Source organism: Clavelina lepadiformis, chromosome 3, assembly GCF_947623445.1.
Source record: "Clavelina lepadiformis chromosome 3, kaClaLepa1.1, whole genome shotgun sequence".
Classification (NCBI taxonomy): domain Eukaryota; kingdom Metazoa; phylum Chordata; class Ascidiacea; order Aplousobranchia; family Clavelinidae; genus Clavelina; species Clavelina lepadiformis.
Genome location: NC_135242.1, coordinates 20492076 through 20518267, shown reverse-complemented (window position 1 = coordinate 20518267; position 26192 = coordinate 20492076). Strand labels below are relative to the sequence as shown.

At 38.5% G+C, this 26192-nt stretch overlaps 1 protein-coding gene across 1 annotated transcript; it reads right to left on the bottom strand.

The window, feature by feature from the left end:
• Window positions 1-2235: 2235 nt before the first annotated feature.
• Window positions 2236-23680, bottom strand: LOC143448236 (sucrase-isomaltase, intestinal-like). The gene is made up of 58 exons (XM_076947865.1): window positions 23468-23680; window positions 22974-23106; window positions 22479-22578; window positions 22069-22294; window positions 21646-21806; window positions 21284-21452; window positions 20893-20989; window positions 20447-20685; window positions 19769-19887; window positions 19462-19651; window positions 19246-19359; window positions 19078-19165; window positions 18821-18965; window positions 18488-18612; window positions 18190-18370; window positions 17790-17909; window positions 17528-17670; window positions 17307-17410; window positions 17002-17169; window positions 16432-16590; window positions 16135-16214; window positions 15867-16033; window positions 15467-15576; window positions 15088-15236; window positions 14778-14946; window positions 14389-14522; window positions 14006-14203; window positions 13737-13875; window positions 13393-13545; window positions 12833-13037; window positions 12450-12585; window positions 12108-12276; window positions 11805-11921; window positions 11580-11728; window positions 11294-11434; window positions 11056-11181; window positions 8887-9025; window positions 8526-8690; window positions 8124-8226; window positions 7669-7816; window positions 7480-7582; window positions 7190-7356; window positions 6980-7093; window positions 6742-6899; window positions 6550-6669; window positions 6066-6193; window positions 5876-5982; window positions 5599-5719; window positions 5199-5321; window positions 4897-4993; window positions 4574-4707; window positions 4250-4411; window positions 4010-4126; window positions 3613-3761; window positions 3346-3490; window positions 3104-3202; window positions 2870-3028; window positions 2236-2671 (listed from the first exon to the last, which is right to left on the bottom strand). The coding sequence occupies exons 1-58, from the start codon at window positions 23549-23551 to the stop codon at window positions 2441-2443; spliced, it is 8196 nt and encodes a 2731-aa protein (XP_076803980.1). The 5' UTR covers window positions 23552-23680; the 3' UTR covers window positions 2236-2440.
• Between the last annotated feature and the right edge of the window lie 2512 nt (window positions 23681-26192).

The following is a 26192-nucleotide window of genomic DNA, read 5'->3' as shown; positions in this document are numbered from 1 at the left end:
CTATTAAATCCATTACACGCATGAACGTTTTTTTCATACATAGAAGTAAAATATTCTTCGTGTAATTTCTTCAATGAACTAAAAACAATTTTCCTATGAACTATCTCTACACTGCAGCAGTGTCTCATGCGATCGGCACAAAGCAAACTAACCTGAGTGATATGAATTACAGCTTAAACTAATGTGGGCGCAATAGGCTTCACTATTATGCGCGTGACTAAATAAATAGCCAGCTTCAAAGCGATTTATTTTCAGTTCTTAACTAACGTCTCTTGAATGGTTAGTTGACCTTTGAACCTTCGATACGCCTTCCATCAAACGCTTTTGTTAAAAAGAAAACGGTGTTTTTTCGAAGTGCTTTAAGTACTGCAACGCTAAGGTTTTAGGTGAAATAAACAATTGGTTTTGTGTAAAAACAGTGACGAAACCCGACGTAGATCGTATAGAGCAGTGGTTCCCAAACTTTATCTACTCGCGTACCATTTTTTGGTTCATGCAGCATTCTCGTACCACCTACATTGTAGGTGGTCCGACAAAACTCCAGAATTCAAAAAAAAATGATAGGCAAAATGTTTACTAAAGGCTCGTGAATATTAAACAAAAATTAGGCAAACTTTTACCGCCCTCGCTACAGTGCTACAGCATAACTAACGTATCACAAAAACTGACTTCAAGGATTTGTTACGTAGTAATTAATGACGTCCTATTTCGTCACAAAGAAACCATGTTTTACAATCCAATGCGTAAATACCCTAAGGAATTAGTATTCAGTAGGGAATATAGATTATAGCATGAAATTTTACGCTCTACCTAATTTATGTGAATGAAAATAATGCCGACGACAATAAAAGATCTTTTGTGATCGTTTGGTGTGAACTTGATAAGTTGCTTGCGTACCACCTGGAAGACCTTCGTGTACCACTAGTGGTACGCGTACCATAGTTTGGGAACCACTGGTATAGAGTATAGACTATTTTCAAGCATAAACGCTACAAACTAAGCCACGTATTAATATTCTTGCAATTAGGATCAAACCAAACTTGGACATTGCCCTCGGACTTGGACAAAATGCGGCGTTTTTATTTACTACAGTAATAATAAAAATAGATATATCACATAGCAATACGAAAGATGGTTGATAGCGTAAAAACAAAGTCATAACTGTACAAGTAAGCGTATCAACTAAAATTAGACCAAATCGTAACGAAACGCGGCTAAGAAGAACTCAACCTGTGCAATATCATCAAACAATTTGAACTATAGATCATTAATATCTTAATTTCCTTTTTGTATAGGTTTAAAGTAGGTATAGTGTTGAAATACTTTTCGTATCTTCAACGTTTTTTTAATGTCAACAGCAAATCATGTAAATTCACCAACAAGTTATGTATTTACCTGCAGTTTGCTCACTTTTAACAACCTTGCGATATCCGTATAGGTTTGTTTTTGTTTTCCATTTATTGAGGTTTATAAGCTAATGTTAAAAAACCCACGTTGATTATATTCATCTTTTGAAAGTTATTTGCGATGACGTCCCTAAACAATCAAAGAGGCAAAACATTTTCTTTATAATGTATTTGCAAAGAATTGTGACCAAACTCACATATACGCAACTTCATCTTTGCCACCTCACTTTGTCATTAAAGTGGTGAATATTTTTATAAACATAATCTTATTCTAATATGCGGTTTCTTTTCAAAGGATATGCGCCACCGTTTATGTTTAATGTTCACGTGGCTCAGTCCCATTGTCAAGTCCATCTGCAGCTCACAGTGTCAAAACAAAACTCTGCTTTGTTCTTGTTCTGATCAATTTTCCAGAAGTTTGGTCAGAGCTTGATCCAAAACGCATAACTGTGAAGAGCTTCACAGCAGGTTTATTTGTCAGGTTGTTTAATTTTCTGTAAGTGCTTAACTAAGTAAGTAAGCATAGCCGCAGCTAGGGGGGTGAAAGGGGCCATGCCTCCCACCCCCAAGTTTTTGTGTCTATAGGCTTCTACATCAGGTGGCGGTGTCTTAAAACAAACAATCTGTAGTTCCCTTGAACTCATGAAATATTTGACGCCCCCCTCCCTCCCAATTTTTTTATGGCTACGCCACTGTAAGTAAGTTTCCCTTGAAGTTTCTTGTTACGTTTTATCTTGTAAGGATAGACGTTGAGCACTACCAGTCTCCTCAAAGATCACTAAAATTTGCTTCGAATTGGCAATAAACAAAAAGGTTTCTTTAAGTCAAGCACAAGATTTTTCGCTGTATTGAAGAAACTTTGTTAAAAGATGTTTTTTGGTTTAATTATAAACGCTTTATGGATTGCATGACATAAAAAATTAACATATTCTACAAACAGCATTATACAATCAAACACAGAGTAATTTCAGTCATTGCTATCGCTCAGATAAGACATTAATTTTGTAATTTTCAGTTGATCTATTGTCACGGCTTCACGACCATTCTATGGTTGTTAACGACGGTTCAAATGAAATATTCAAGTCATAAATCTCCAACACTTGAGTTAGAGGATCGTAGTTGAATGTCGATATATTATTAAATCCTCCTTCGGTGACAGTCGTTGGTTCAATTGCCAGCCCGTATACAGTCACCTTCTCATATAGCAACATATCTGTTCCAATCGGTGTTGCAGATGTGTGGGTAGGCGTAAAGGTGAGAATGTTCTGCACAAGTATTTCATGGCATTTTAATAGTATACGAATTTTAAGGCGTGAAGAACCAAAGCACGTAATCCGCAGATCCCTAATCCATGAAACTTACGGCAAATTAATTCCTTCTTTCAAAGTTTAGAACTTTACATGTAAATAATTTTAATAACACATTACCTGCAATCATAATGTTTACAAATTGAAATTATTTACCGTGTTGCATTCGTACGCGATAAGAAAATAATTTTCTCCCACGTTTCGGGATTCCCCATCATCCCAATACAAGTTTCCAGAAGCTTTTTGACTGTGGTCTAAAGCAACCAATAACGACAGGGGCTTTTCTCTGCTTAGTGTAGTTGTAACTTCCGGATTCTACAAACATGAAGAAATAGTAGGTTTCTCGTGCAAACTTCATCATTATCAGCTTCTTCACCAATTATCTTGTACCTGCATGGGAAGAATGTGGCCTCCACGTAGATGAAGATTAATGAAGTCGAGAGGAGCATCAAGGGCGACAAATTTTCCGGTTTCAGTTTGTTCCTTCCCCTGAGCGCACAAAGAACTTTTTTAAAGTCTTTCTGATTTCCGGGAATCACTGATAGAATTTACCCATTAAACATGACAAAAGAACGCAACTTTGTCAGTATTCTTAAATACTGGAGTTGAAATCAAGGTTAGGCCAACCATACCGTGTAAAAGTCAAACCATCTCGAAGCGGATGGAAAATATGCCGTGACTTCAACCGCGCCCTCATCCAAAACAGGAGTGACCAGGAACGCTGGGCCCAAAAGGAACTGACGGTCTTGATTCCAAGTCATTTGATCAGTTGGGAACCTTAACATATGAGGAAGGAAAACTTAACCATAAGCAAAACGTCGATATCATGTTTGGATGACGTCACGACAGATAGACAGCAATGACGTAACAACCAACCGACAAATCAGTAAATTACGTACTCGTGTACAAGTGCGCGGACAAGGGTGCCGCCGTTAGTATTCACTTCGTAGAACTTGGTGTACATGTAAGGTAGCAGCGAGTACCGGATATTGAGAATATCTCTTGACATGTTTGCGAATGCGGGACCGAATGCGGTCGGATGTTGAGGCTGAAAAAATGTTCAAAGTACATTTGATTTTAGATGTATAGGCCTACTTTATGCCAAGTGAAGTTTGATAAAAGATTTTTTGAGTTAAATAATACAATATACAAAGACATTATTTTGTCCGTTTGTCCAAAGCATCCAACCGTCATTCGTGAACAAAAACAGCATAAAAATAACAATTTCTATTTTTTTAATCATTGCACCATGAAGTAATTCCACATGATATAACTTGCCAGTTAATTGCTACTTACTATCATTTCTGCAGCGTTGTGGTTTCTGCTGAATGGAAAAAAAGCGCCGACTTGCATCCACCGCTGGCACATTTCCATCGTCGTATTGAAATAAAATCCACAGATGTCGGCACCAATCTGTTATTCACGGCGTATAATTTATATCTTTATTCTAATTTAAACTTTCACCACTTAGTAAAATACCTTATAAAGTCAATCTATTTACTCAAAGTCAATGCGGGCATAAGCGTTTATACTTACATAGGGGAAGCCAAAGAGATTAAATTCAAACATGGCCGGAATCGCCCACGCCATTTGCGGCCACAAACTCTGATTATCTCCGAGCCATGTTCCGGCATATTTGCCGGTTCCTGCGAAGGTGGATCTTGTCAAGACCAAGCTGCGTTTTTCCGGAAATACAGTCTGTCAGTCACAAAACAAAGAGAAAATAATGTGTGTAATGTCAACGCTATCAGGGATGGGTGAAATTTTCAAATTGCTATAGCAATTTTTGTAATGCATTGTTAATTAAAATAAAACTATTCCACTTGCATCCTGAAAAACAATATATTTTTATGTTATCACCTTTAACGTGTCATAAGTCACTACTGACATCGAGTGACCATATAAGCTGTGTACGTCATAATGCATTCCCATAGACTGAAGGTTGTCCATGCAGATCGATTTGTCATGTAATCCCACCCAATAGCCGAGGATGTCTGAAAGTAAAAAGCTTGATGTTCAGTATCACAGCGCATGACAAAGACCAATAAAACACAAGATTAAAAGACATAAATATAATTACTTAAAACTGGTGAAACGCACCCAGTCTACCAACATAAACACTTGCAGTTCTTAGTTAACCTAAATGCTTCCCGTTTCCTTCATACTACATAATACTTCCTTACTTGGCATATACGGGGGGAGGTTGTATTTGCCGGTGCAGTTCATCAGTTTCAGTTTCTCGTCATTATCTGGCTGAAAGTTGGCAGGTTCGTTCATGTCCTAGGTAAAAGAAATGGTTAGAAGTTTCAGTCAGTTGCCAGTTTCTTGGTTTTAAATACTTTTGCAACATCACAAAGATTATTGGACAGTTGGGCGTTTAAAAGCAACCTTTGCAAATTTTATTTCTAATTATTGTGAGATTTTGGCTGCAATTAATTAATGTAGAAAAAAATACAGAAAAACTTTTGCATAGATAATTACGTACAATCCAAAGGGCGTCATATTCAACCCCATCGTCCCCCTCAAAGAAAGCCTGACACTGTTCAGTCCACCATGGCTCAACGTTCGGATGTGTGTAGTCAGGGTGATAGGTCTGACCGGGCCAAACCTACAAATCAGTAAAAATCATAAAAGTGAATTCTGATATTGATATTTTCTATTAATGTTACAACTGAATTCGAGAGCAAGAGATAGGATTTTATTTTACTAATATATCTATTACGCGCACTGTTACTTTGTGGTAAATATTTTTTAGCGGCAGCGGTTTTACCTGATATAATTGGGTGTACGTTTGACTTAACGTCGATAAATATTTTCATACTCGTCCAATTTTGATGCACATGTGAAACAGATACAATGCACTTGTAACATGTTCACAGTCTTACCTCAGTAACTACTGGCTCTTTACCAGTCGGTTCTTTTATAAAGATGTCGTACGCTTTGCCTTTGTCGTAAGCATCGTAGCCATCTTCGATTTTTATTCCTGGGTCTAAAATAATTATATACCTGAAAGCAGAGAAAGATTATCCATTAAATTTTTACCGACGATAGAGAGTATTAATTAATGATAACAACTAAACCTGCGAATGCTTTCGCTAATAAGCTACAGCATAACTTATACAACTAATAAAGCATGCAGCAGTATTCCATATATCTTCATACTTCATTCCCCAGCTATGAAGTTGGTCGACGAATGCGGGAAGCCCGTTATATTTGTCATGATCATATGTGAAAGCTTTCTTTGCGTCCATGTAGTCAATGTCGCCATACTATGGAAGCGAGTTTTAAACATAAATTATGGTTTATTTTTGGGAATAAAAGAAAAAAAAATGATTATTGTTAAAGATCCCACCTGGACGTCGAAAGGTATTTTTGCTGCTCTCATTTCGTTGACGACTTCCTTCACTCTGTCCAGTGATTTGTAATCCCATCTGGAGAGCTGGAAGCCTAGTGACCAGTAAGGTGGCATAACAGGTCGCCCTGGAAGACAACGTTTGCACTTTTATTAAGGACTCTTGCTGCCACGTTTGTTAAACACTATCAGGGTAGCCCCCTAAACAAAGAGGAAGATATCCCTGGCAGATGGTGAGGAAACTTTAAAGTTCTAAAGAACCCTGTCTCAGAAACATTGACTGACGGACAGACCATACGTTTTGTGGAAGATGATGGAAGAAAGTGATCTCATTGAGCTTCAATGTTCGGTAAATCGTGAGCTTCCTAAGGTAACAAAGCTCCCAATTTTTTGGTCATTTTTCCTTCCAATTTACCCCCACGACCCACTTTAGAGAATGAGGTAAGTTCCGGAAAGAAAGAGAGAGTAATTTTCATTTATTTACCAATCAGCTGATGGTACTCTTGTATGACCTCTTCCGGCGAGTCTCCAACAAAAATGTAAAAATCCAAAACACCACCTGTTACTCTGTAGGTGGCAGCCGGCGTAGGTTGTAGAATCACGTCTGGAAGCAAAAAGGTATTCTGTCTATACTACGAAGCGCATATCAAAACTTCACGCACAACTCAAGGCTTACCCATAGCGTTGGTATTATGAAAATACAAGCCAAAGCATTTTCCATCATTGCTGTTCATCATAGCCAGGGCGAAAGGCTGATGACCATACAGATTCCACTCATCGACAGGGGCAACGTCACGCGAAAACATCGCCCATCTCTTCCAGTTGAAAGTGTGTCTTTACGGTAAAAAAATAAAATGTAAGTTTAGTAGATGAAGTTTTCCCATTGCATCACTGATAAGTTCGTTGGAGGTCACCTGTATCTTCTGTGATTGTGTTCTCCGAATCCGTAAAAATTCAAGGAGGGAAGTCCGGTTGAAATCTGGAGAAATTGATCCGCAAAAACCAAGGGACCGATCGAACTGTCAAACCTGATAAAGTTCAGAAACAATACAAAGCACTTTGATCAAATTATGTCGTCGCTCTTATTGTAATCTTATTGTATTTATTAAAAGGGTTTTTCTCACATGACTTGACCGTCATCTTTTCTAGAAATCTTAATCGCGAAAGGATCGTCGGTAACCGCCACGCTATAAACCGCATCGGTCGCACTGTTGGAGATGTCGCTTGCAGCATCAAGCACGCGAGCTGTTTCGGGGATTTCCCAACGCGTGTTGTCATCAGGGTGGAAGAACTACAAACACTCTTTGTTTTATCTTGTTTCGTAGTTTGTGGAAACTTAAGCTTAGCTTACGCTGATTGTGCTTGAGGTTTTGATGATAATTAAATAGAGCCATTAAACAAACCACGCAATTACCTTAAAATGCAGTCGCTTATTTGTTTGGTATTCGACGTCTAGTTGGATGTTGGAAATATCGCCAAGATACAAGCTCGGCGAAGACAGCCTCGAAAGAGTGTATCTAAATCTAGAAGACATAAGGTTACCACAACGAAATTAACCTACATAATAAAATACTTAAAATCCACTCAAAATAAGTTCGCTCACGAGTCGTTTGATCCGGTTCTATCCGATGACAACACTTTGTAGCCGTGAGTTACCGCCTCTTCGCTAGAAAAGAAACAAAACGGAACACCAGGTGTCGTTGAGGAGCGCCATACGCAGCCACGTCGCTCACATTCCGTGCGTGTCGGATCTAGAATTATTGACGCAACAATGAAGGATGTAAGGCTTGGTGTATAGGTCATGGATTTTAATGCAATTCCGAAATGTTGACATTAGACCATTTTACTTTTACGTAGGAAAAGCCGATGTTTATATGAAAATTTGGCCTTATGCAACGCGCATTTTATTGATGTGACGAGTAAAAGGTGCAGCTTTTTTCTCGAACTGGGGTGTCCGCGCAAATCAGAAAATATATTTAAGGGTCCATGTTAAAAAAGTTTGAGAACCCCTGAGCTAGAGGAATTTTTCCTTTTAAAGTAACATAGGACGTGATTTACCATTTAGTAGATCTGCCAGGCAATCAATGCGAGTCCACTCATTGGCTACTTCCCATCTCAACATGAATTCTTGATTCATTTGCAAACTCACAGTGACGCGCAACTGAAAGTGGTAAGATGCAACATTACAACAAGCCTGCCTGTATAAAATTAAATGAAGACATACGTATATGGGAATAAACATATTGCATGTATATGTGTGGTTGTATGTGGATAGTGTCGCTTGCCACTTCTGAAAACAATAAAATGAATGATATATTTCTGCTCCCCGACCCTCTTGGAAGGACAAAGTGGTAAAAAAAATAGAAAGAATGGTTTTGTGTGAGTGGGTATATTATGTAAAGGTTGAATAAATGCAAAAATGAAGGCTTGGTTGGTGTGATGGAGTTGGTCAAGAATTACCGTTTTTGTGGCAGAATCTTGCGTGTAATTCGATGACGCAATTTCAATCATTCCCAAAAATACTCTAGTGACGTCATCGCGAAGTCCCATTACTGTGACGGTTCCCAACGTCATCGATGAAGAGTCCGCGAAACCGTCATGCGTTATTTTGTTTTCTAGTACATTCTAGTCGGAAACAATGACGTAGTAGTGATAAATGATAATAATTATATGAATGCACGATTGATAACCATTATAACCAGAAAAACGCTAACGTAGCCTAAAATGAAGTAATTGTTATACGTAGAGCATCTGGTAAAATATTAAAAACATCAAAGAATAGTGTTCTATTTTCATACCAAGCTATGTACTCGGTTCTCACCCCTTCGCAAGAGTAGGTCGAGTAAATATATTGTTTGCCCGGGATTGTGTCCATCGATTCCCCGTCATCCCAGTACAAGTCACCCGATGCTTTGTGCTCGTCGTCTAAGGCTACTAGCAATCCAAAGTTATTCTGGCGACTTCACAATAATAAAGAATTAATTAGTCATTGTTCAAACTGTACTAAGTTCTAAACCTATAACGATATATTTTCGCAAAGCATTTATTAATTTGTCTCATTGCCTATGGCAAAGTGTGCCCGGCAATTGTTATTAGGCCTATAGCTAATAACACTAGTCTACAAAAACAAAAAAAATTTTTGTTGCATGAACTTTGATGATTGATTTAGGCTAAGTTTTGGTTGCTGAATCCAATTCTGAGCTCAGAATTGCTCTATCACGTCAGGTTTTTTTGCTGCGCATTTTCCCCAATTTCATAAATTGATCAAATTTTGACTTTCGTTAGTGACGGTACGGTGAGCGTATAACAGCAACAGATCAAATTTTGTTATTGAAATCACCTATGATGAAACCTTGGCTGGAAGTTTTGTTGTAGCACAGAATGACAGAGTTTTCAGTAAACTTTGATCTAGTGGTTCTCAATCTTTTTTCAATCACGGACCTCTTTTCGAATTTCAAAAATATATGTGGACGCATTCATTTTTTCTTTCGTATCTCATTACTTAGTTACCATCTTTATACATCGCGCTTGGTTTATACATCACGTTTGGTAGCTCATTACTGAGTTACCGTCTTTATCTGTATACATCTGCCTTGGAGACTTAAAAGGCCAATGCTTTTTGTGACAGCACCCTGCTCTTTAGTAAAACGTAAACATTGTCAACAATAAACATAACATTGTTCGTATAATGTAAAAGAAAATTGACAGCTCAAAACGAAGCCTGAAGTGCGTGTTACTTCACAATGGAAATAAACATGCATCGATTCCAGTAGGACATTCTGTGACAATCAAAGAAACGTATGAAAACATTAAGGATGTGCTGGAAACACTGAAGTACAGTGATCATGGCTGGGGATTATGTGTAGACATAAAAATAATGAACCTTCTGTTAGGACAGTAAGGTGGTTACACCAAATACCCTTGTTTTCTCTGCTACTGGGATAGCAGAGCCATAGATGAGCATTGGATAAAAGATAAGTAGCCAGAAAGGAGCAGTTTAACACCTGGAGAGAAAAATATCATTCATAACCCGTTAGTAGATACCAAGAAGATCATCCTGCTGCTACTTCCCATCAAACTTGGGGCAATGAAATGGTATGCTAAGGCTCTTGATCACAATGTAGATTGCTTTAAGTACATCTGCTAAGCCTTCCCAAGTCTCAGTGAAGAAAAGAAAGAAAAAGGCTGGAGTTTTTAGTGGCCCACAAATAAGGAAGCTGCTCAGAGATCCAAACTTTGCAGAATCAATGAACACAGTTGAAGCAAGGGCTTGGAATGCTTTTTCTTTAGTTGTTAGTAACTCCTTTGGCAACAGAAAGGCAGAGAACTATCGAGACCTCTTAAAAGAAATGTTATCCAGCATGCAAGAGAAGAAATGCAATATGAGCATAAAGCTACATTTTCTGAAAAATTATTTAGATTACTTTTCTGAAAACCTTGGGGACTTCAGTGAAGAATAAGGTGAGCGCTTTCACTAAGACATTAGAGTTATATGAAAGAGCGCTACCAAGGCCGATGGGACTGCCACATGATGGCAGATTACTGCTGGAACTTGAAGAGAGAAAATTACACCACTACTCATAAACGAACGCCATTAAAACGAAAATTTTCGAGCTCTTAAAGATTGTGGCATTTCTGTATCATTACATTGATTGTTCAACGGTTAGTTTCTAGTGATGTTTTTTAAATGATTTCGAGGCTTTGTGTTCGTGTTTTGCATGAGTAAGCGTTCCAGCAGTTTTGATTAAAACAACCTCTACATTTCAAGGCGGTTTCTGATTTGTGGTATTATTTATAATGAACATATATATTATCTCAAAAACGTGATGTGATAGAAAAAAAGTAATGCCAGATTCGGATTCAGCGCCCCAAAATTAGGTAAAAAGGACCCCAACACAGTCTGCCGCAAAAACCGTGTTGACCAGTGTAATCTATTACGAAAAAGTTCACCTATACACTCAAATAAAATTGGGTTTAAAATAAAACTTACCTTTCTTGTGTGGTGGTGGCTGGGTCTTGGGTTGGAATGATGTAGCCGCCACGGACATGTAAATTGATGTGTTCTTTCGGCGCCGGTAGTGTGGTTGTAGCGCCACGGACGGCAATGGCTTCCCCACTGTTTGGAAATCGCATTTGTTAATTTGACGTTGGGCTACTCTGAAAATACTTTTATCGCGTAGTACTTTTCTTTTGCAACCAGTTGTCCAACTGTTATTTGACTGACTTACTTGTAGTAATCGAACCATCTTGCATCGGGAAAGTAAGCATCCACTGCCGTCTTTCCTGGTTCCAAAACGGGGCTAATGAGAAGAGCGGATCCCCACAGAAACTGTGTGTCGATACCCCAGGATGACTGGTCGTTCCTGAACCTGTTTACAGAATGAGAATAAGTTTTAAAACAGCTGGTGAGGAAAAACGAAATATGAATGTTGTTTACATATAGATGCTATGTTGACCAGAAGCAACGCTAAACTGACAACACACTGAAGCATTGACAATTGGTCAACTACTTACTCGTGCATAAGTGGCCTAACTACGGTCGATCCCTTAGTATTAGCGTGATGGTGCAACGTATAAAGATACGGTAGGAGCGTGTAACGAGTTTCCAGAACATTCTTAACAGCGGCTGCAAAGTCTGGCCCCCAGGCGGCTGGATCTTGCCTCTGCAAAGGAAAATTAATTTAATTTTGTTCAAAATTCACAAAAATATATCACTGTAATAATGAACAATAATTTTACTCTCGTATCCAGCATGGCGTGGTTCCTACTGAAAGGATAAAAAGCTCCCAACTGACTCCACCTCATACACATTTCTTCTTCTGCATCTTCGAAAAAGCCGCAAATGTCCGCTCCGGTCTGTTAAACAGAACAAAAGAAATCATTTTTTATGTTGAAATCGGTTAAAAATATTTTTTTATTGATATTACCTTCTTGAAGCATTAGATTAAACCAATAGTAAAGCAACATATTAAGGCAATAACGCTTCCAAGATGCCCAGTAAATGACATTTTGCACTTAGTTTCCAACAATATGTTAACTCACGTATGCAAATCCAAAAAGGCCGAATTCGAACATTCCAATGATCGACGACTTCAGATGTGACCATTTACTCGTATTGTCGCCAAGCCAATGACCGGTATACTTGCCTGCTCCCGGGTACGTCGAACGACTAATCACGTAACATCTTTTTCCGGTCGTGTTACGACAAGCGCTGAAAATTTTATGAAACGTCATCGTAAGCCGAAACCAAATAACCGGATACTTTATAATAGTAATCAGACGAGAATGTGGTTTTATGAAGTGGAAGCATTTAGTTTGTGCTTACGTCACAACTGCTTAAACGACACATATTTTTGCAAGGTTGATGTGCTATATGCAGCTTACCTCATAGTAGGTCCGGCTTGTGACCATCCATAAAGGCTGTGGAGGTTATAATGCAGGTCATCTGCGTTTGTGCCTGGGTTGTGCTGCTTGGAAGACATGCAGATGGTCTTATCATAAAGAGAATCGCCTTTGAGTTCTGCAAACAGGAAAAGGACCTGAGCTAAAAATCGTTTCCTACACGACGTTACGAATACAGAGTGAACTAAGCGCCAACAATATCCAAGGCTTTAAAGTATTTCTCGCCATACTATGAAGCTTAATCAAAGCATTATTTTCTTTAGTGAACGAATAAAATATAATCTAACAAAAAACCAGTTCATTAACTCAGCACATCACAGAACAATAAGCCTGATCATAACAAACTACTCGAAAGATGATTTTACTTGGTCGGTAAGGGGGGTTATCGTATTTGCTCCCGCTCGGGCACCCGACGTCCTTTCGGCCGTTGTAGAAATTGGCAGGTTCGTTCATGTCGATCCAGATCCCGTCAAAAGTGATGTTTTTGTAAAATTCTTGGATTTGCTTGGACCACCAAGAAGACGTATCTTCTTTGAAAAAGTCGGGAAACGCAACGTGGGCTCGCGTATCCTGGCAAGACAATTTTTAAAATACGTCACATTCTGGTGGTGTTGGTGGAGTAAAACGTGGTGATGTGACCATGAAAACGTTTAACTTTTTACGTTCCTGACCATGTCTAGTGCGTTATTAGAGCGTTATTTTTAATTATAGCATGTAGTTAAAGGTTACAACTTATTCTTTATTCCAAAATCATGGGAGTGTATACGGTGGACTAACAACGGGTCCGATGGGACCAAAAGTATATAAATAGATAAAATACAATGTACGAAAAAAATTAAAGCCAGTTTAAAACAAAAATGATGTTTTTTCGTAACCATAGCAACCGCCATAAGAAAATTTTGAAAAAAACAGAAATCACACTTACATAAGTTGATTCGTTTTTAGGGGTTCCAGGCAGGTCGGGCCAAACCATCCCGTACATTATCTTTCCATCGTGTCCTCTTATAAAAATGTTTGAGCTCTCGCCCTCAGAGTATGCCGGGTATGGTGCGGTCTCGTTGGCACTTATGGCCGGGTCCTTTACATGGAAGAATAAAGCGTCATGCTTATATGTTAATATGTTTAAACCATACAAAGTTTTTTTTAAACAAAATAACGCTATATTCAACAATAGTTAACGTAACATTAATTATACTCGCTAGAGATATATTGCAGGCTATTTTAACACTATAGATACTTAGCTTAGCCATTAAAATGAACTAATCTTACCAGTATCATTACGTAGCGCATGTTGTAATCGTTTCTCAATGTGTTCACGTAATCGGACAAACCAGCGTAATTGACTGGGTCGATGGTGAAATCAAGTTGCCGCTCCATGTAATCGATGTCACCGTATTGCACGTCATACCTACGTAAGCACGCGACGTCATTTGTTGATAAGTGTGGACGTGGTTTCAATAATTTACGCCAGCATTAGGTGTATCTATAAACTATTACATTAAGAGAAATGTATACAAGTGTAAGTGATGTATACTCACGGTATTTGGTAACTCTTCATTCCGTCGACCACTTTCTGAACCTCTTCTAAACTCCCGTACCCGTACTTGCACAGTTGGAAGCCAAGAGCCCAGTATGGCGGCATCATTGGGTAACCGATCGCCTTTGTATATTGTTGAACTACTTGCTCAGGCGTAGGTCCCAGGAAAAAATAGAAATCTAAGACTCCACCAATAGTCCTGTGTAATGAACGCAAATGGTTTTCAAAGAAATTTTCAACAAACTTTAAAATTTCTATTTGGAAAATATCGCGAATTGGAAATGAAAATCAGCTTTAACTTTAAAGACAAAGTTTGCTGAAAAAAATATAGCATTTTAACTATACGTCATTATAACTAACTATATGTCATTATACAACAGATACCTGTAAGTGATCGAGGGAAGAGGAGTGAGAGCAACCTCCATGGCGTTGCTGTTGAGGAAGAGAATGCTATGAGCGTCTCCATTCTTCTCCATCGTCATATGATAAGGATGATAACCGTACAAGTTGGCATCTTGCTGTGAGTTTATGTACAACAGAAATATCTTTATACTACGAAAGCAGATAAAAGTGGATCTAATTTGCAATTCCACTTAAAAGCTACAATAGCAGCAGGAAAAGCAGCATTATTAGAAGGGATGATTAAACGCGTTGTTACGGCAAAAACAATTATTGGCAGACAATTTAAAGCGAATGAAAATTGCTCAGGATTAGAATTGGAAAGTGGATAGGAGAGAGAATTGAAAAAACTGATTCAGTTGTTTCAATCTCACCTTTACTCCTTCGTCGCGCGCATGCAGTCCTTCTGTCCACCAGCTGAAGTCGTGTTTGTAACTTGCGTGCTCTGCTTCTCCGAACCCGTACATATGAGTGGTTGGAATCTTGGATGAAATCTGGAGAAACTGATCCTCGAAAATCAATGCCCCCACGGATGTATCCATTCTAAAAAGGAAAATGTTTTGGTACGGGAAAAGCAAAGAAAAACAAAATAAACTAAAACAACCGAATTTTAATATTATACATTTCTGTATTTTCTTTAGTTTTCAATTTTTATTGATTTCAATATTATCCGGAAAAACTTACATCACTTCCCGGGTGGATCTTCTCACAACCTTGAAAGCGAAGGGTTCGTCTTGATAGATCACTTCATACAGAGGCTCAGCAGGCCTCTCACCATTAACTCCACCGATAGCCAAGGGAACTTCATATCTTTTAGCATTCGGATCTGAAATCTGCATCGCAAAAATGATTAAAAATCAGCCTGATCGTTACAATATAAGTGATCAAATACAGGTTTCAAAAAATAGCTAAAAAAATTGAGTACATTTCTCACAAATAATGTACCACTGATCATTTGTGTGCCATGATGCACACTAATGCTGTGAGGTGATAGTAGAAGACCCATAAAATATTGTTGTGATATCAGAAAAAATAATGGTTACGTTAAAGGCTGTAATCTTACCTTGATGCGAAGCTGATATTCCGACTGAGATTCGACTTCAACCTTCAAACGCTGGACTTCATCGGCGAAGAACACCGGTTTTTTCAACCGTTCCAGATAGAGCTCTTCCCCTGCAAATAAAATGGAAGATGGCAAACAGGTAAAAGTTCATTTCTCGAAACAAAGGTGGAGCACTTAATCTATTTTTCGACAGGAGCAACCATGAGCGTATGGTCTGCTTTGAGACATAGATGGCTGTTTAAAATAACTATACATATCGGTTTAAGTAGAATGTATAAAGAGTCCAAGCAGCGCATTAATGGCACATGAATCTATCAAGATTTTTATAAATATTACGCCAGATTTGCAGAAATAAAGGTCTTAAATTATGCAAAAAGTTTGTTTCAAAATATATACTCACCAAGTGCTGTACTACTAGGAGCTGTGTCCTTCTTGTACGCGCCGTAGTTTTCAGGATAATAACACCAGGGTACGCCAGGAACATTTACGGGGTCCCACAAGCAGCCTCGATTAATGCAGCGATTTTCAGTGGCGCTGACAGCTGAGGTCTCCGGGTGGCAATCAAATCTATAAAATTCCATCGTAACACAAAGCTATTAACTAAATAGATTAATCAGTTCCCCACACTACTAAAACAAGCACTTTTGAGAAGTCGGCCAGCATTATACCTATTAACGTATACGCCTCCGTCCCATACAACGCTCCAATTCTCGGTTAGCGAGAGATTCAAATCGGTTATTCGGAGAACCTATTTCAAAAATTACATACCAGGGTTAGCTATTTAAGAAGTGGTTATGAATGAAACCAAAAATGCCAAAAGTTGTCGTTAATTCTTCAAGTTATTTACTAAACAATATCAAATTTTTCGACAGAGACGCACCAGCAACATAGTCACGTCTTCAAATTATTACGCAAAGTTCAGTCGAGTTTGGCAGCTTTAGGTATATAGAGGACTACATTTGCACCTTGTTTGCCGCATCGAAGATAAAGAAACTGTGTTCAACACCATTCAACAACACCGTGTTTACGTCATCGCTCATCACCCCGTAAATAAGCAGATGATCAAACGACATGGTAGAAGCGTCGGCATAATCATTGTGGACCACTGTAGCTGAGAGACTTTCCTGACAATAAAATTTGCATTGATCAACTGAGAAACTCATAATTTTAAAATATTCCTAACGTAGTTGACTACATTTCGCGGAAGTATATTTAGTTTAGTTGGTGATTTAATAATAATTGATTTAAGTGATGCTAGCAATGTTAACTTAGTGCTATATAATTTTGGTTAGTATTTTTTTAAATTATAAAAATGAACAAAAATTAGCGATTAATCTTCACAAATACAGCAGCTGGTAATAGCAAAGTACTGGTACTAATCGGGAAAAGTAAACAAAAAAAATATAAAGAAAAACAGTCAAACCAAAAAAGTCCAGCTCTATAATACGTAACGTTGCATATATGAAAGCATTTTTAAAATTTAGGTTAGTTTTGAAAGCAATTTACATTACCAAGATTAAAGTGTAACCGAATACCTGAGTTCCTTGGAAGTTTACCAGAATGTATTTTCCATTTTCAATTGTATCGATCGACTTGCCATCGTCCCAGAAAAGATGACCGGTAGCTGGCGCTGGAGAATCATCGATTGCGTACATGACTCCGAGTGGGTTTGTTCGTTGAATCTCAGTTGTTCTTGCTGGAGTCTGAGAATATACTGTGTCAATAAAAAAGGGTCATATAAAGTGTTAGAAGTTCAAGAGTAAAATTCATACTCTGTTAAAACTTCCAGCTAGTATAAGAAAGCATTTGAATTTTGAAAAAAGGTCTCATACAAACTTACTTGAGTTGGAATAATAGCTCCTCCCCTGACATGGATGGGCATGTGGTCCCATGGTGCGTCAAAGTAAGCGTTGTTTTTCCGAAAGGCATCAGCTAATTTGGCTCCTAGTTACGATAAACATAATATTGCATGAACATAAAAACTTCTAAACATGCTCAAAAGATCAAAAAATACTTTAGGTAAATAAAAACTAGAACCCGATAACTCGCTGTCACACGTACCTGTGTAAAAGTCGTACCATCTTGCATCGGGCACATAACCCCTTACGGATGTGACCCCTTCATCTAGCGCAGGGGTTATGAGCAAATGCCCTCCGAGAAGAAACTGTCTTTCCACAGTGTATGTGTTTCTATCTTTGGGGAACCTACAATGCATACATTTCATTACAGCGAAGGGGTATAACATTTTTCGAGAAAGTATTCTTCAGTCAACGACATGTGATAATTCAAGCTAGATAAGTGGCAGTAAAAAGAGGTTACATACTCTGCCATCAGAGAGCGGATGACTGTAGACCCAGATGTATGAGCGTCATAGAAGAGAGTGTAGAAATGCGGAAGAAGGCGATAACGGACCTCGTAAATCTTCTTCGTCGCTGCTACGAAGCTGATGGAGTGTAAAAGACGGTTATGCAACGTCATAAAATGACTTGGCGGGAATTTAACTGTTTACATTTGCTTAACATACTTAATGGTTTGTTTGCGATTTACAATCAACCAGTCTTTTGAACAAGCAAGCTTACATGAACAGAGCAAGCTACAAGTTACGTGAATACAACATTTTGCAACATATCTTCAACAACTTTACAGTGACTCTTTAAAACATTTTAAACTATAACTAAAAATATGTAAAGATTTTGTTATAAAATTTGTTGATGAAAAATCACCTTGGTCCAAAAACAGCCGGATCCTGATCCTTGAAGTTGAGGCCGTTGTGATTCCTGCTGAAAGGATAAAACGCTCCGACCTGCATCCACCTCATACAAAGCTCCTCCGTTGTGTCCTGGAAAAATCCACAAATGTCGGCTCCGATATAGGGAATCCCGAAAAGATTAAATTCCAGCATTCCTAAACAAAAGATTCTTTCCTTAGAAAGCTTACAAAATAATGATCATCTGAGTATCATTGATACAAAAACTCAAAAAGATTAAAATAAGGAAAGAAAGATTGTCTTAAGCAAGGTACCAATAATAGACGCTGAAAGATGAGACCAGATGCTCGCATTGTCTCCCAGCCAATGACCGACAAATTTTCCACTTCCGGGGAAAGTTGAGCGAGAAATTACTATACAGCGCTCTCCAGTGGCCGCCCTAAAAGGCAATTTCCAGTTGATAAGAATTGGAATATACAGATAGTAATATTTTCAAGTTTGACAGTAGAAACGCAAAACGACCGTTTTAAATCACATCCACATATAAACGCCTTACATGCTTCCATCCGTACAGGGCATTTAGTAGTTTAAAAATGCTATTTGTCCAAGACAAAAATGTTCCTACGCCCGAATAAATGATATCATACCTGCAAGCGTCCAAAGTTATCTCTCCTTGACTCCACCCGTACAGGCTGTGCAGATTGTAATGTACTTCGCTCTCGCCAGTGATTGGGTTGTATTGTTGATTCGACATGCATGTTGTCTTTTCGTACAACCTGTCGCCCAGTATATCTGAAAATATCGGGTATAGCAGGAAAAAAGCCAAATTCGAAACAACACGTGACAAATGAAAGTTAAAAGATTAAACAAAATTAAATTAAAAAGTAAAATTAAGCCAACTCACGTGGATGGTAAGGCAGAGGATCGTCCCATTTCGTAGATGGACATCCACTTGGCGACCCATGGACAAAACTTGCTGGTTCGTTCATATCCTGGCGGTGGAAACAAATATTTATTTTACACGATGCTAAGCAAATGCAAACGCAGCTTTTAGTTCGCGTCGACAACTTACAATCCATAGCCCGTCGAACTCGAGCCTATTGTGAAAGTCAACGGTTAAATTGTACCACCATTCTTTTGTTGTCGGATTAAAATAATCAGGAAAAGCGGCGTATGCTCTGAAAGTCTGTGAAAATAAGCAAAGCGGTAAATTACTCTGGCAAGTAGAACAGACACTTGACGGTTGATGGTCGATTGATGATAGATGAAACATGTTCTTCCCAATTACCTCCGTCTGCGAATCCCAGTCCCAGGTTGTGTTGATGTAAATGTCGGGAAGATCGGGCCAGACCTTTCCAAAGGCGATTCCCCCTTCTTGTTTATTTATAAAGACATTGTTTTTTTCCCCCAGGTCAAAAGGTGGGTAAGTCCCCTTTGTTTCGTTTCCACTGATGGCTGGGTCGAAAATTATAATGTATCTAAACAAAATTAAACGCATATTTCACGCTGAAATATTTTTTAAATGGAATAACACATATAGAGAACAAGAAATTTTAAATTTTTTGCACTTTTTAAGATACAATGTAAACCAATACTTCATCTTATGGTTGTTTTTAATATCCCGAGCAAAGTCTTCAAGGCCAACGTATGTTGTCCCGTTAATTGTGAAGTCTAATTGCCTGTCCATGTAGTCTATGTCAGTGTACTGTACGTCCTGTGGGACAGAGCGACAAGCAAACAAATCAACAATCGTAAATGGAAGAAAACAATGGCTACGTGACGCAAACAGTTAAAAAAAATTGCGTTCACCGTGATTCATCGCAGTCGTAAGCTTGACAACAAAGCCCTATTTTTATCCTGCAGTGAGCAAACTTAGAAAGTAATTTATCATAATAACTTGGCGATAAAAGGTCCAATTACATCAACATCAATGAGCTAACGTAAAATCATCAGTCATCACACCAAATCGAATTGATATGAAATAATCCAAATTTTTGTGGTAAGCCTACTCTAAATACTCTGAGTTCCCTGGGCTTTCTGAAATTACTAATGAAGAATAGAGTATTGAGCCAATAAAACCAGGATTTTCAGGAAAACCAAAATAATAGAATGAATTGGTGAATGAATGAATTCTTAAAAATCCAATGTAACATGATATACGCAAGAAGCAAGCAGGCAGTCACCAGCAATCATGACCTGAAATCGAATTCATTCAAACTTCAAAGTAAACTTAACCAACGCGGGTACTGTCATTTAAGCATTTAATAACTTACATAGGGTATTTCGGCAGCCAAGTTCCTGTCAACGACTTTTTTCAGTTTGTCGAGGCTTCCGTAACCGTAACGACTAAGCTGAAAGCCGAGGGCCCAGTAGGGTGGCATGTAGGGGCGGCCCACAAAGTCCGTATATTGGGAAACTACCGATTCCGGTTCTGGTCCAAGGAAGATGTAATAATCAAAAATACCTCCCACGGTTCGATAGGTCAAGGCCGGGGTCGGCTGTAAGGTCACGTCTGCATCAAATTAAAATATAAGTCAGTGTTGGAGCAACTTGATCAATGCGAAAAATCCAAAGTCGTAACCGTGATCGAAAAAATAGTTGTCATGTGTTTAAAAAAAAGAACAGCTAGAACAAAAACTCAAAAATTTTTTTTTTTGTTTTCATCCCTGTTTTCTACTTCAAATTGCTTTAATAGACAATGAAAACACTAAGAACAGACCCTGGGCGTTGCTGTTTAGGAATAGGACACCGTGGGCGTTTCCATCACCCTCCATGCACATGTAGTAGGGATGGACGCCGTAAAGATTGGCGTTAGGCTATACAGGAAGCACAAAATATGTCTGAGAAAATCTTCGATGAAGTGACAGCCACTTATGGCTGCTCGTTAAAATCTAATCCAAATAAGTATTTCGTAACACCAAGGCTAATATTGACCACATAGGCATTTCCGTACTCATTAATTTTCAACTCAAGTACTGTCATACAATGTTTATCTACACTGTTGGAAATTTCCATAATATATTAACAAAGCAGTAATAAATGTTTACTACAAGAACACGACCATCATAATTCAGCGTCGCACTTGGCAACAAAATTTTAAATAGACCTACCCCTACACCTTGGTCCCGTGAGAACATTCCGTATGATTTCCATTGCATGTCATGCTTGAATGATTCGTGCATGTGCTCGCCGAAGCCATAGATGTATTCGGATGGAAGGTAGGTCGAAAGCTGAAGAAACTGGTCAGCAAAAGTCATCCGCCCAGCCGAAGTGTCGAACCTGCATAAAAATAATTGCACGATTCCACAGAAACAGTGATGACGCCACACCAATTTACGTGGTACAGTACCAACACAAGTTCCATGTGAACAAAGCATTGCAAGGCCACAAAATACACTACTGTGACCGCAATAGAACAGAAGCCTTGTTTTGAAGTTATGTTACACTGTTGAAAAAAACAGAAGCAACTTACAGAACTCTGCCGTTGCTTTTTCGTTGGATTTGTACTCCGAACATTCCAGCGTTGGTGGTGATGAATTTGACTGTATACAATGCGTCGTTCTCGCTGACGTAATCGTAGTTTTTTGTTGTAAAGGGAACTTCAAACCTCGAATCATCGTTTGTCGGCACAATCTGTAGAATTAAAATAACAAACATATATTCTTCACAACAAAATACATGTTTTTAAGTAAAACCCATATCTAACCGTTAATATCAAACACATTTCTCTACTGGGACTTGGTAAATATATAATAGATTAGTTATTATTAGCCTAAAAATAGCTTCCAGTTTTACTTTGTTATTACGATTTCACTTATGCTCATGTAAAGGGTTGGATTTTTGTATACACTTAATAATATATTATGAGAGTAACACAAGCGTCCACGCAACCTACTTTAATCCTGACGGTATCTTTCGTAAGCCTGGTGACAATAACATCCAGTAGTTCAAATGATGATGGATTTACAGCCCTAGCCGTAGCCACAGGGTTGTTGTTACGTATAGTTGCTGAGTATCCGCTGGGTATTGTGTTGGGACCGCTTTCCCACACATAGCCGTCATCTTCGGCGTAGAAACATTTCGGAGCGCTTGTGCTGTCTGTGTGAGCATCCCAAATACATCTGCAATAGAAAAATGTGCTTCTGAACAAAGTGTGTTGTACAACAGTGGAAATGGACTAAAAATACGTCTACCTCCATGCATAGAATAGAAATCTTAGGTAATTTTGATAAAGTAGAGTTAGCATAACAAACACAAATGACTACGGTTGCCTAAAAGCGAACGCGTTTGAAAATTAAACTTTACCCCTTGGCGACACAAGATTCTTCCGTTGGGTTTGGTTGCGGATGGCAATCGAATCTGAGCTCATCCGATGTCACCGGTACAACGACTTCATCATCTTTTTCTGTTTCGAAAGACGCAAATTATGGATTTCCGTAAAACTACGGTATTACAGCCGGTGCTTGCATGGTATTTGTCTGTGCTTAAGATTAAGATAGTTTTGTGTGGGTGTTTATTTGGTTTTGGCGGGGTTAAGCATGTTAGGTTTATAAATACCAACCCCTGACAGTTACATTTTGCATGACCTTGAAAGCATCAGCTATAGCGTCGAGATTTAGGGACATCAAAATTATCATTACGATTTCAATTAAAGAAGTGTACGGTCTTATTTGTAATATCAGTCGACTATCGGGCACAGAATCCAAAGAATTGTTAGATCACAGCCTGCAGTAGACAAACAAATACGCCGACTAATAACAACCAAAATAGCGATGGAAAGATTCCTTTAAACATACTCACGTATGACTTCAAAATAAATAGGCAGAACTATGACAAGCACAATTGCAACAACTCCCAAGACGCCGGCAAACACCTTAATGAAAGTGGTGCTTCTGTCCATTGGTTTGGCAATTTGAACGTCAGCATTTTTGGCCTAAAAACGTTCGAAAGAAGATGGTAACAAAAATTAAATAGTTTCAAAAAAGCGGATCTTGAGTCAGCGTTGCGGTAAAATACAGTGTGAAGATTTACACTGAAGTATTTTGTAACAACCATGAAAACTTTAGCGGCATATCAGGATAATCGGCGTTACCAGCAAATTGTTCCTTGCTAGACGGTTTCCCCCCATACATATACTGTACAAATGCTTATTGAAAACAAGTGAACAAATTTGCTGATCCATCACTAACTAAATGCAAATTGATTTTCACAAAATGACAATTAGACTAGAATAGAAATATGATTTTGAATTCAGTAAGAATCCGAGGTTTTGTCAAAAATCGTTTAACTCTCACCTGTTGAGATTCATTTCTGTGAGCTTGGTTGGTTAAAGATGTCTCTTGCTGGACCTCAATCGTGTCGTATTCTTCTCCGGCCATGCTTAGAGGTTTTTCGTTATGTTTATTCTAAGCTGGCACCTTAAACAAAACAAGTTATACTGAAACGTTTTGTTGTCTACATTTGCTTAATAAGATCAAACTTAAACTGCTGCACTTTCGGTCTTCGCCGGTAGCGAATAAAGTGGGTCTACTACCTAAATGTGTTGACCAATCTACCAGCAAATTTGCACCAACCAATCATTGTCTAAACAATGTGTAGACGTGTTGAGGATAGCTACCCCAGCTACAGGATGCTCTGTAAATATCATTTGTTTGCAGATGTATTGCTATGGTAAACATTTAACTTTTTTTGCATTTCGACTGATCCCGTATTTATCAGTTAAAATTTCTGCATATCCTTGCGATTACGAACCAAAGTTGGCTCCCTCCCGCTGAAAGGTGACAACGTGGGATTTCCCGATGCTCATTTTGACAAATGACAGTTAAAATACAACCAGGATTTGCTTGATTTGCTACAAAACAACTACGTGCTGTAGACCTATACCGCTAATCTCGATAGCAATTTGTTGGTCTCGTTTTGCAAACCCAAGTCACAAAGGAGTACGTAGGGCGTTGCACATCTTACTTCATATTCACTCGGGAATTAAACTATATACTGCATGCGGTATTTCAACCGCTATAACACACCGCCCAAACAAAGCCCGTGACTGATCGTACTGGTTCGACGTCTCAGTAACATGCTATGACGTGTCTCCAAATACCTTTCATCACCTAAGTCGTAACCGCAAATATTATTGTACTCGGTCGTAGCAAGTAAATTGGACGAGGCCACAAAACTGCTTCACTGCAAAAAATGTCGGCAACTGTGTACAGATCATGCCGTTCTTAACGTGCAAAGCGCACGGGTCAAAATCAACAAAATGCTTACATAACGCCCTGTTTTACGATTGACCAGAAAATTAAATTACGGTTGTTTACCAACAGCAAAGCGAGCGCTCGAAAGTTTTTGCATTGCAATGAATTTATTGCGTGTTAATATTTCTTCTCTTTATTACATATACGTTACAATGTTAGGGCTATTATTCTATTACTCAGCACGCGAAAAACAATACAAGCTGACAAAAAATTGTTTTTCCTCATTCGCTTCAATACGTCATCTCCTGGCATGACGACTACTCTTTGTTGGGGAGTTGGTTTAGAGAAAAATAAACGTCATCATCGAAGATGAAACTGGTCAACAATTTAAAAACCAACTTCTGGTGGATGAAAAAAAAGATTGTTTTTAAAGTAAATTTGGGTCGCTGAGTTTGAAAATGAGGTCGAAATTTACGCATCTCATTTCTACATAAAATCATAAAATATTTGAATCTCATACACTAGTACAACATTTTTGGCTTAGTCTACTAGGCAAAGTTTAATGCCATAAGTTACTGCAGCGCTAAGAAACAACACAATTGACGATGCAAATGCAATTTGGATGAAACTAGAAAGATCTTATATACTAATACAATGTTACTACTGTGTGAAGGAGTATATCAAAACTTTATTTACAAAAACATTAACTAGCATATAAGCTTCAGGGTGAAACTTTCTTCCGTTTTGTTTGACGAGAATATGACTTACTGCTGCAGTCTCGCATGAGGCACCAACAGTAATCTCCCATCATGCTCGTGTCCCATCGTCCTTGACATCTTCGTTCCATTGTCTTTCTATCTTGGTAAAAACGTTCACGAATTGCTTCATAAGGCCGAGCTTAATGTGCAAAGGGGTAAGACGTTCTTGCGATCAACTAATGGGCTTTTTATTATGTTTTTTTCACCAACTATATGAATTCCTCCCTTTCAGGCCATGTTTTCCGATGCCAGTGCTCCTTGCGTGCTCTGCTGTCTCACAGGCAAAGGAAGCAAGGATACTTGGTGTAACATGCTATTGTCCAAGTAGCATGCTTAATACTTTCAAGTTGCCACAAATAACCCAGTTATGTTTACTGTAGTCAAGTTTTGTCAGCACTATTTGCATGGTATCATAATTCTCTTTCATCGAAACAGAATGGCCGATTGGTATGGAGGCAAACTTGCCCGCATAGTTAAGGAGAACGCACTTACGGCTGGCCTTGCTGCTGTCTATAAACAGCTATTCAGAAGGTTCGAAATTGTAGTTCATGCCACTCAATAGACCATGGACATCATTACAATACACAAATCCATCTTGCATGGTAAAATATGGCAAAAGAGTTTGTTCTCGATGACTATAAAATGTAACTTTTGTCCCAGAAGTCAACAAGTACCTTTCTTGTAAACGGAATGCAAGTAAACAGCTCAGCAGCATTCTTAGGAAGGTCGAGGTCTCGCACCAAATCATTCAGATGTGCTTGAGAAAAAGGTGAATGCGCCTTAGAATCAGTTTGAGACGTGACAAATTCTCCATCGAAAGTCAGTGGGGCTGAAGCTTCACTGGAAAAATAAATTACGTCATGGTCTTCATCATCGTCATCACTATCATCATGAAAACTTGTAAACACAGGGACAGGCAGTTGATCGAAGTGTGGTATCGGCTTTATGGCTGAATCCAAGTTGAGATACTTATAAATTTTCAATAAGGTTTCTATTTCTTTTTTAACAAACCCATGGGGACAAGTTCGAAGAAAAGGCACTGATGAGCAATATATCTGTGATACATA